General features: G+C 51.6%; 1 protein-coding gene across 1 annotated transcript; it reads right to left on the reverse strand.

Annotated features, from left to right (window-relative positions):
- Positions 1-3,964: 3,964 nt before the first annotated feature.
- On the reverse strand, positions 3,965-11,409 carry PNOC (prepronociceptin; the record flags this gene model as incomplete). The annotated part of the gene is made up of 2 exons (XM_080710856.1): positions 3,965-4,351; positions 11,284-11,409. The coding sequence occupies 2 exons, from the start codon at positions 11,407-11,409 to the stop codon at positions 3,965-3,967; spliced, it is 513 nt and encodes a 170-aa protein (XP_080566982.1).
- Positions 11,410-11,643: the final 234 nt, after the last annotated feature.

Consider the following 11,643-nt stretch of genomic DNA (forward strand, 5'->3'; position numbering starts at 1 on the left):
AATCAGGTCCCTTAAAGACAGCAAACCGGTTTCTTAACCATTTGCTCAGTAGAAGTTTAATGGAGAAATAGTTGTTTCAAACAATCGATCAAAAAAACAAAACAAAAACAAACAAAAAACAACATCTCTTTTTACAAACAACGTTACGGCAGCGCTGAGCCCCAGACTCGATTTCGCGTTTTCCTTCATCCGGCCCGAGAAGAGGGAAGAGGCAGGCGAGAAGGAGAGATGGGGCCGTTAAAATGTTAGCTGGAGGAATTACAAAAATACACTCTGATGGAGCCACAGGGTCGTGGTGAAACATGCCGTGGGAGGGAGACCGCCGGACGGACGGGAGGCGCTGCAGCCCGCAGGCTCAGGGCCTTGGGGACGAAGGGCTCCTGATTCGCAGCCGGCAGGCCGGGGACTGGACGCATGCTGTTTTGGGGATCACCTGGATGCCTGGGGAGACAGAAAGGATTAAGATGGCAAACCTGATGGTTCTTCTGACTCTTGGATCCTATTTGCCCAAATGACTGAAGCAATCAGTCCGACGGAGGAGGCCAGGCAAAGCAATTGCCCCCGTGAAGAGCTAAGAACCGGGCGTGGTGGGGCACGCTTGTAATCCCAGCACTCGGGAGGCTGAGACAGGAGGATCACGGTTCATGGACAGCCTCAGCTACTTAGTGAGGCCCTCCACAACTCAGTGAGACCCTGTTTCAAAATAAAGAATAAAAAATAGGGCTGGAGGTGTAGCTTGAAGGTAGGATGCCCCGGTTCCATCCCCAGTACCACACACACAAAAAAGACTCGTAAGAGAGCCAGGATGGCGCCTTCACTCCCTCCACACATCTGTGGCTTGAGTCCACGGCCAGGACTAGCAGGATAAGGTCAGTGGGCTGTGGCTTGAAGGGCGTAGCGACAGGTCCCCTCCCCGGTATTCAGAATCCACGCCACATCTGCTCTCATCAATAGTTCCCTTGGAATGCAAGTGTGCTTCCAGCCCGATGTCACCCAGACCTGCCCAGGAGTGAGCGCTGCCTAGAAGGGTCAAGGTCAAGGCCTGCGGACAGTGCAGGGTCAGGGGAAGACATTCCACTTCCCGGTAGGTTCTCTGTCCATCCCAGTGTCAGGCAGCCCCACTCCCCAGCCTTCTGGGCATGGAGCGAGGGGTGTCCGATGTCTTGGAAGACAAGAACAGCTTTGGCAACTGGGGTCAGCTGAGGCGGAGGAATCCCCATGGTGAGGGCAGGTTTGCGGTGTGCATGCGAATAGAGACAAGGCTTCGGCTGCGGATATAGCTCATTACTACCCGTCCATACCGCAATCCAGCAGCTATGCACATGCAGAAAAGGGAAGCAGAGAGGGGAAGGCCAGCCATCAATCATACCCAAACGAGCCGGTTAATGTCCTCACCGTTTCCAGCAAGAGCTTTGCCTCTGGAGCAAAGCAGGAGACAGAAGCTAGTTACCGGCTTCATGTCAGCACCTCTCAGTTGGAAGTATAATAGAAAATCAGAAAAAGCAATCGCCTGGATAGTTTTCTCAAGTAAATTCATTCCTGCTAATGGGACTGATATTTATTTTTTACGTACTGGGTTTGAACCCAGGGGGAGTCTACATCTGAGCAATGCCCCACCCCTTTTTGTTTTTTATTGCGCAATAGGGTCTCACTAAGTTTCCGAGGGTCTTACTAAATTGCTGAGGCTGGCCTCAAACCTGCAATCTTTCTATCTCAGCATCCCAAATGCTGCCATTACAGGCATGCCCGCCAAGCCAGGCTTCTCATAGGACCGAGTTCAAACTGTATTTTGGAAAAGAAAATCGTTGTGCTTCAGATTTAGACACGGGCTTTGACGTCTCCTGAGAGCAACTCTGAAGAAGAATGTCTTTAAGATTTAAAAGAATTCAATCCTTGCTACTTCTTAGAAAAAAAATAGCATGCCCATGACGAATCCAAGCATATGACTTCAAAAAATGGTGCTGGTTTACTCAGGACCTTTGGAGATTAGTCATTCTGCTAAAATAAACACAGCCGCCTGCTCCTCACGACCTAATACGTGTGTGCATGTTTGGCGAGGGGCTTAATGCAAACAAGCCGGCCTTCTAGCAAAGCGCTACGTGGGTTGCCTCCAGGCGCCAAAGATTAGCTTCTGGACTAATAGACCTTTCAGGAAGAGCATTGGAGACATGACTGCCTCCCGTGTGTGGGAAGCAGCCTAAGCGCACACGCGGGCATTTCTCTTTTATGCCTGCCTTTGAGTTAGGAAACAGCCCCTACCTGGGGAATGCCTGGGGATAATTTTTTCTTTTGGTACTGGGGATGGAACCCAGGGGCATTCTATCTCCGAGCTATACACTCAGCCCTATTTTTTTTTTTTTTTTTTTTTTTGGTGGTACTGGGGTTCCTGGAAGCCCTTCTACCTCCGGGCTACACTCCCAGACCTATTTTTACATTTTTTTAAAATTTGGAAACAGGGTCTCCTAAGCCAGCGCGCGCGGCTGGCTTCGAACCTGCGCAATCATCCTGTCTCTGTCTCCCAAGCGCAGGGATTACAAGGGTGCGCCACCACGCCCGGCTTCAGCCCTATTTTTTTTTTTTTTTTTTTTTTTAGTATTTTTTATTTTTGAAACGGGGTCTCACTGAGTTGTGAAGGCCTCACTAAGTAGCTGAGGCTGCCCGCAAACTGCAGTCCTCTGGTCTGGGCCCCCAAATGCTGGGATTACAAGAGTGCACCACCACGTCCGGCTATTTGGGGATAATTTTGTCAAAGTGGTTTGTTCTTACATAAGGCCAAATTTCTAGGCCGTTTAAAGGAGATGCGTGGGACTCTGCACACGATCCCAGTCCCATATCCAGGTTAAAGCACGTACACTTGGTAGCTCAGATTTAAAAAAAAAAAAAAAAAATTCCACGGTGCTAGTTCCCAATGCCCCTCAAAGCTCTGTGTTGACGGATGGGATAAAGATGAGTCTGGGAAAGCCTGGGCATCAGTGAGGTCTTGGCTGTAGGTTATAGGTGTTATATGTGTTGGTAGAGGCCTGCTCATGGGGTGAGGCAAAGCAAAAGAAAGGACAGGGAGGAAGGCAGAGAGGAACAAAGGTAAACAAAATAAAACGGCCTCCCGAAAAGAAGCAAAATGTGGGGCGAGGAGGGGCAGCCAGCAGTCCGTATTCTAAAGGCTGCTGCGTCAGTTGGAGCAAATTCTGTCTGGTGGCCAGGTCCTGCTGGGCAGTGACGCCCTGGACCGGTCTTTCTCTGGCGAGATGGAAGGATGGACAAATGGCTTGTGGAAGAAAAGAGAAGCAGAGATAACTCCAACAAGACTCCTTGGCTGGGGAAGCGGGGAAGCTTAATGGTTCCCATGGTGTCCAGCCTAGTCGCCTTGAGATGGAAGCAGGGGGAAGGGGAGGCCCGGCGAGCTGCCTTTGAAGCCGGAAGAGCAGCCTTGGATCCACAGCAAGCCGCTGAGGGTTCAGTTCAGCCATTGGGTTTTAGTGATAGTCTCTGAGGAAAAGTGAGCTGAATGGTTGCTATGGCAATCGGATAAGAGAATTGGTCCACTTATCTGTCCCCATAGTAACTAAGCTCCTGGAGAGCTATAGAGGAATTAGTTATCTTAACATACTACTATTATCCCCATGGTAACCAATCTCTAAATGGGAGTGGTCAGCCTCCAGGAGCAATCATAGAGAAATCTTTGCTCCCCAGAGAAAGAGTGGGCAGGAGGTAGGGAGGTGGCGTTCCCTCCCAAGCCTCCCAGGAGCTGGAGTCCTTGAGATAGGGGTGCACGTGCGTGCGTGTGTGCGTGTGTGTGTGTGTGCGCGCGCACACACACATGCGTGCATGAGTGTGTGTGGGGCTAATGTGCTTGCAGGCTAAGACAGCTGGGTATGTTAGGTCTCTTCCTGCCCCCAGCACATCCGTGCCCAACTCACTCATGGATAGCAGTGGCTGGTGCAGCTGGGAGGGGCTCCCCTTCCGGCTACACATTACCATTCTGGTGCAGGGTGCGTCGACGCTGGCTCGACTGCATACTCAGGACCAGGTACTGTCTCATGAACTCACTGAACCGCTTCTGGTTGGCCAGCTTCCGGGCCGACTTCCGGGCCCCGGTGAAGCCCCCGAAGCGCTTCTGCAGCTGCTTGTGCTCGGCCTCGCCGGGCCCCGCGCCCCCCCGAGCTGGGCCCAGGCTCCCGACGCGGGGCATTCGCTTCAGATGCTGCAACTCCGAGGCCGGCTGGTCAGGGGCGGCTGCGGCGAGCTCAGGGTCGGCGGGGCCGAGCTGCCAGGAGCCCCGGGCCACGCTCAGGGCGCACGCAGTCCACAGAGAACTGGGGAAGCCCTTCTGTTCACACTGCCGGAGGCACATCTGCAGAGACACAGGTGGGAGGGAGGGAAAAGAAACGGGGGTCTCTATCGGGCGGGGTGAGGGAGCCATCGTGTTTCTGCACCATCAGGATCTGTACCGACGCAGGTGATGTGCTGCAGTTATCCATAGTTTTTAGGTTTTTTTTCTTTTTTTCTTTTTGTGGTATTGGGGATTGAACCCAGGGGCATTCTACCTTGAGGTAAGCCCCCAGCTTATTTTATTTTATTAATTAATTAATTTACTTGGTGGTACTAGGGGTAGAACCCAGAGGTTTTATACCTCCAGGCTATACTCCCAGACCTATTTTATATTTTATTTGGAAACAGGGTCTCACTAAGTTGCTGAGAGCCTCACTAAGTAGCTGAGGCTGGTTTCGAACCTGTGCGATCCTCCTGCCTCAGCCTCCCAAGCGCGGGGATTACAAGCTTGTGCCACCACGCCTGATATTAAACAGGCTTTACTCTTTGGGTGTGCTATAGGGTAAATCTTATTTGTTTTTTGGTGGTACTGGGGGTGGAACCCAGAGGCTTTTTGCCTCTGGGCTACACTCCCAGACCTATTTTTTATATTTTATTTGGAAACAAGGTCTCACTAAGTTGCAGACAGCCTCACTAAGTGTCTGAGGCTGGCTTCGAATCTGTGCGATCCTCCTGTCTCAGCCTCCCAAGTGTGTGCCACCACGCCCGGCCCCAGCCTATTATATTATTATTATTATTATTATTATTATTATTATTATTATTATTATTATTATTATTGTACTGGGGATGGGAGCCAGCGACATTCTACCTCTGAGCTATACCCTCAGCCCTGATTTTTTACCACACCCTGCTACATCCTCATCAGGTGTTAGAGCCTAGCATAGCCGATGAGTGTCACCCAGAGAGAATTTCATTTTGCTCTCTGATTGGGTTTGGGGAAGGTCAGACGGGTTAAAGAAATTAGGGCTGTGACAGTATTTAGAAAATTTGCATGTACTTTAAGGTCACCGTGTAAAGGTCAACCCTGGTGATGTTAATTTTTCACCCTGCCTACAGTAGGCCTTGCTCTCTGCATGTGTTTAGCAAATGAGGGTCCAGGCCTTTGGGATGCAGACGGGTGGGCACGCAGGGTCGCCCGCCGTCCCTTCCAGGAGGGCAGAAGGGGCGCCGCCATCGGATGAGAGGCAGGCCGACCTGGAGGCGCTCTCTGTGGCCGCTCTGCCCCCCACACCATGAGCTCTGTGGAGCCCCCACCCCGCCTGACGTGACCTTCCCCGGCCCTCCTGGCCCTCGCCTGGCCCTGCCCCCTTCCAGGAGTCTCTGCTCGAGTTTCTTAGAAACCTCCACCTGCAACTTTTCTATTTGCTGGTTTGGTTTTGGTCCCAATTCTCTTGTTTCTGTCCTTAGATGAAAGTCTCACTTCTGTTGGCCTTCACCATCGCAGCCCTTCCTCAAGCCGTGGAGCGGGTGCCTGGCTCCCGGACTGCCTTCTGGAACTTCCAGAAGCTTCCAGAGGTTGCCAACTGCCCACCATATCCACTTCCCTCTTTCTTACTAAGAGAACACTGCCTTCTTCCTGGAGGCCACAGACAGGTTTCCCAACCTCCCCTGTAACCAGAGGTGACCAGCGACAGGAAGGGTGGGTCGGGTGGGCCCAGTGAAGGGGGCTGAGGAGCCGGGGGGAGCGGCCTCTCCTCTTCTCCATGGCCTCCCTCCAGCTTTGTGTTTAGGACGTGGACAGGCTGGCTGGTGCTATGTCTCCATCTTGAGACCATGAGGTGACCAGGCAGGAGAAGGAGCCTGCAGCTGCCATCCTGGCCCTGGACTCACTCGAGCTGCTGCTACTGCCTTCCCAAGTTGATTGAGGGTGGTGGCGCACGCTTGTAATCCCAGCATTCGGGAGGCTGAGACAGGAGGACCCTGATCCGAGGACAGCCTCAGCTACTTAGTGAGGTCCTATACAACTCAGAGAGACCCTGTTTCAAAATAAAGAATAAAATATAGGGCTGGGGTGCAGCTCGGAGGTAGAATGCCCCTGGAGTCCATTTGAGGCACCTTGCAGAATGTGCTTCCTCAAGAAAGATCCCAAACACATCATGACTCTGTCCACAACTGTCTGAGATTTTATTTTTGTTTGTAAAATAGCCCCAAACTTCTAAGTAGGGCATTCAAGAGCCGACCATCGGGTCCAGCCCATTTTTTCCCCTTTGGGGTACTAGGGATTGAACCTAGAGGTGCTCTGCCTTTGAGCTATACCCACAGCTCATTAAATTTTTTTTTTAATTTTGAAGCAGGATCTCACTCAGCTGCTGAGGGTGTCAGTGAGCTGCGGAGGCTGGCCTTGAGACTGTGATCCCTCGTCTCATCTTCCCAAGTACTGGGATTACAGGCCTGCACCATAAAGCCTGGCAATAATTGTAATATCTTCTAAGGTAGAATGTAACAGGCTGAAAACCACTTTTTATTCTTGCTTGAGACCCTTCTATGAGTCTTTGCCTCTGGTAAATAACAGACATTCTGTGAAATTCCACTAGACTGTAGGCATTCGAGCACGCGCAGACATTGGGCTGTCATAATGCGTGTGTTTATTGGTGCCCTCTAGAGTCCAAATGTGCTCATGACAATCCTTCCGTAACAGACCAGTTCCCAGCAAGGAATAGCTGTCCAGCCCAAATGTCTATGATGATGAATTTGAGAAACCCGTGCTACCGTCTCTGGAAACACAGAAAAGTGTGGGTGGCGCTGAGAAATCAGGAGTGGAATCCTGGAGCTGTAAGGGCCCTTTGGACACAGGCGGTCTCAGCCTTGCTGAACAGGAGTCTCGGCTGCTTGCCAAATTGTGCAGCACCTCTGGTTTACAGAAGCAGGTGGGGGAGTTCAGTCTAGAGGCTACGAGATCTTCCGCGAGCCCTTGGGTCTCTAAGCCCAGATGGTAATTAGGTTTTGTGTCAATCAGAGGAGATGGAATTTTATGAGCAAACCAGATGCCACAGTCCGTACCTAGACTCGACAACACTGTTGGATAAATTAGATGCTAACCAAATCATCTCGACTCTTGATTCAGGGAAAGATTTGGGACAAATATGAGGAGTCCAAATGCGTCTCAGCCTTTGTAGCACCAGATGGGCATATGAGCTTCAGGCCTGACCCTCTGGTCTGGGGGTCTCAGCGGCCTCTTTCCAGAGATGGGTTAATGGATTATTAAGTGAGCTGGATACATTTTGCAGCCCATGCCCATGACATTGCTATATTAAGCCAAAGTTTTCATGAGCATCTGGAGTCTCAGACTGGTGCCAAATTAATCTGTAGAGCAGGGCTTGTGAAGAGGCAGAGAAAGGGCCATTTGGATGTCTGGGTTGGAGATTAGGGTCCAGGCTGCGGGTGGAGCTCAGTGGTGGATAGCTCACCTTGCGGGTGTGAGACCCCGGGCTCATCCCCATACCAGAAACAAACAAAACCAAGGAGATCAGGGTGCAGAGTGGGGGGACAGACACAGGAGCCCCTTGGAGGGAAAAGAAGGTCACTGAGCTGGTCTAGCTGCAGCCAAACCCCTTCACCCAAAAGTGTTTGTTAGCTGTTTACTCTAGAAGGTCCTTCTAGAGTAGTCAAGGGCTAACCTAGGAGGCACAGATGACCAGCACAGAAGAAAGCCATACAAGGAGCAAATCACCTACGAAGAGTTTTCATTTAATGGAGAGAGAGAGAGAGAGAGAGAGAGAGAGAGAGAGAGAGAGAGAGAGAGAGAGAGACTCCAGAGGTAGTTGTTACACAACACAGTTTTAGGAGGTTTTATTTATTTTTGGCACTGGAGATTGAACCCAGGGGCATTCTAGCTTTGAGCTCCATACCCAGCCCTATTTTATTTTTAAAATTCACAACTCACTAAGTTGCAAAAGGCCTGGCTAACTTGCTGAGGATGGCCTTGAACCTGCGATCCTCCCGTTTCATACTCCTAAGAACTGGGATTACATGCATGTGCCACCATGCTCAGCTTTTAGGAAGCTTTAATCTTTCTCCAGGCTGTTTCTTTTTCTTTCTTTCTTTCTTCTTTTTTTTTTTTTTTTGGTGGTACTGGGGGTGGAACCCAGGAGATTTTCTACCTCTGGGATATACTCCCAGACCTATTTTATATTTTATTTGGAAACAGGGTCTCACTAAGTTGCTGAGAGCCTCACTAAGTAGCTGAGGCTGGCTTTGAACCTGTGCAATTCTCCTGTCTCAGCCTCCCAAGTGCTGGGATTACAAGTGTGCGCCACCACGCCTGGCATCTGAGCTGTTTTTTGAGGGTGAGTTGCCCTTATCTCTAATACAACTCAGTGAATCTAGTTTTTTTCCTACTTGAACTCCTGGGTTATGGTACCATTCACAATTAGGTGAAAGGCCAGGATACTGGGAAGGGTTTGGGAATATGAGTTATTTACCAACTCAAATTATAGTCTAATGAAAAGCCAACCATCTACCAGGAGCAGGAATAGAACGAGTCCTGATGAAGCAAAGGGACCAGAGGATCATGGGACTAGCTCAGGACTGTGTGATCCGGAGGAGAGATTGGGGCGTGACCCTTGTTGAACTAGGAGTCCCTTCTAAGTTAAAAGTAAATTCAAATGAGAAGCAAAAGCAAGCAGGCAGCCAGGGCTGAGGGCCGGACGCAGCGGGCGCTCGAAGCCTCGTCCCCGAACTGAAAGGCTTGCATGAGTCCGTTTTATGACTTACTCCAAAGAAGTAAGGCCAGGACCCCAGAGATTTGAGATGCAGGGAAGAGATGGAAACCGGTTCAGAGACTTCAAGTCTCCGGAAGCTGCAGACTGTGACCACGGGGTGCGCTGAGTCGGCTTGGGAGCCCAGCACGGCTCATTCCTGCCACCCAGGAAGGAGAATTTCATTTTGTTCTCTCATCGGGCTGGGGGAAGGTCAGGCTGGCTAAAGAGATGGGGGATGTGAAAGTAGGTAGTCAATCCACATGTGTATTTGAAGGTCACCGTGTAAAACCTGGTGTTAATTTTTCCATCCCACACATGGCAGCCTCCGTGATCTGTGTGTCGTTTATAGCAGATGCGGGTCTGGGCCTTGGGGATGCGGGGCGTGTAGGGCTGATCTGCCATCCACTTCCAGGGTAGGGGAAGGGACCCACCATCGTATGGGAGCCGGGCCCACCAGCCAGGAACTCTCTGAGGCGGCTCTGCCTCCCTCGCACCGTGCTGTGGCCTCTAGGGGAGCCCCCATGGCCCCCATGATACTTCTCCAGCCCCTCCTGCCTGGTCTTGACCTCGGCCCTGCTCCTCCAGGATTTCCGCTTGGGCATCCTGGAAGCCTCCAGCTCCAGCCTTTCTTCCTATTTGTTCTTTTGGCATCACCCCAAACTCTGCTCTCTGCATTCCTTTGATGGTCAGGTGAACCCCACTTCTGCCTGACCTTGCTGACTTGAGTCTCAGGGCGTTGTCTTAGGAAGTGAAACTTAATCTATGCTTCGAAGTGATCGATCAGGTGGCGGAGAGAAGGGGCTGGTGCGAGAGTGCGGGAGGGGGAGGCAGAATTTCCTGGGAACCGTGGACAGCAACTGGGACTGTGGGTCCAGTGCTGGGACCCCCGGAGGGAGGAGGTCAGGCGTGTGGCCTTGGGCTTTGCTGCAGCCTGGGGGAGTGAAGGCCGGAATGTGTGGATGGGATCGCAGAAGGAGCAGGGACACAGGTGCAGGAAGCAGGGCATCTGGGCCATCCTTCTATCTGGGGGTAGGAGAGGGACAGCCACAGTGTAGGAGGCTAGAAAAGAGTGGTCAGAGGGGAAGAGGCTGTGAGCCCGGCCAGAGAGCCAAGCCAGGACGGCTTCCTGGCAGAGGGGATGGCAGGCAGGGAGGAGAGGAACCAGGAACACTGAGTGGTCACGGGCTGCTCGTCCCGAGCAGGGAGTGGGCAGGACACGGGCGTGGCCCGGGGCCAGAAGAGCTATTTTCCCCTGTGGGGCAGAGGCTGCGCATCTGACTTGGAGCTGGGGGATGCCACAGCACCCTAGACCCCCGAGCACGCTCACGTCAAGCTTTTACGCTTGGACATTTGCCTTAAGGAACAGTAGTTACTTTTGGTTGCTTTGAAAGGCTCCAGGTTTTGAAACATGGCATCTTGAAAGAAGTTTAATCGACTTCAAAGGAAAAAATAAGAATTGAATTATATCGGATTTATCAGCGAGGAATGACTGTCTAGGTTGAAATTAAAGAAGCTGAGATAGCAGTTTATTTAAGGAATAACTTAACACTTGATTTGCACCCCAAGAGGGAAATTTAAAATAGAAGAGAGTGAGCTGGGCGTGGTGGTGGCGCACGCTTGTAATCCCCGCGCTTGGGAGGCTGAGACAGGAGGATCGCACAGGTTCGAAGCCAGCCTCAGCTACTTAGTGAGGCTCTCAGCAACTTAGTGAGACCCTGTTTCCAAATAAAATATAAAATAGGTCTGGGAGTGTAGCCTGGAGGTAGAAGGGTTTCCAGGAACCCCAGTACCACCTCAATAAATAAATAAATAAATAAAAATAATAAATAGGGTCTTGCTAAGTTGCTGAGAGTATTGCTGAGGCTGGTCTCCAATCTGCAATCCTCCTGTCTCAGCCTCCCAAGTATTGGAATTATAGGAATGCACCACCATGCCTAGTTTATATTTCCTTCCTTCTCTCTTTCTTTCTCTCTTTTCTTCCCTCCCTCTCTCCCCTCCTCTTTCTCTTTCTCTCTTTCTATACTTTTGTGAATTTGCCAATTCTCTAAAATAAGTATGCATTTTTTCAATACTGGAAAGGAAAGGACAGCGCCACCAGGGATGGTTTGAGAGGCTACAGAGGAGGCTCACGGGGTTCCCGGTCAGAAGAGTGTGTCTGCTTCCTCCTGGCCACCTGGCACTGGACCAGCCCTGTGACCTCTGGGAGAGGCTGGGGTTCTCAGCCAGGTAGGGGAAGAGTGGCCCCCCCACCTACCTCCAGGTCGAAGCTGTCCGGGACGGGGCGGAGCCTGTCCCGGCAGGTGAGACAGTCCCTGGGACAGCTGCTGAACACGCTGGAGAGGAGGCTGAGCAGCAGGAGGTCACAGAGCAGGATTTTCATGGTGCAGAAGCAGATTGTGAGAAGCTGCAACACACGAGGATGTGAGACGGTTAGTCCAGCCGTCCAGGGCGGCCGGGCGCCAGGGCTGGGGACGCCAAGCTGGGGGCGCAGGGGACAGACCTCAGCGGGGCAGTGCTGGGAGATTCGCCTTCTAGGAGGGAGCAGATTGTCAAGGGTGCAAGTGGCCTGGCCCTGTCCCCTAAGACTAGCGCTCATGCGCAGCTCAGGTCTAAG

Source organism: Muscardinus avellanarius, assembly GCF_963383645.1.
Source record: "Muscardinus avellanarius genome assembly, chromosome: 14".
NCBI classification, from domain to species: Eukaryota; Metazoa; Chordata; class Mammalia; order Rodentia; family Gliridae; genus Muscardinus; species Muscardinus avellanarius.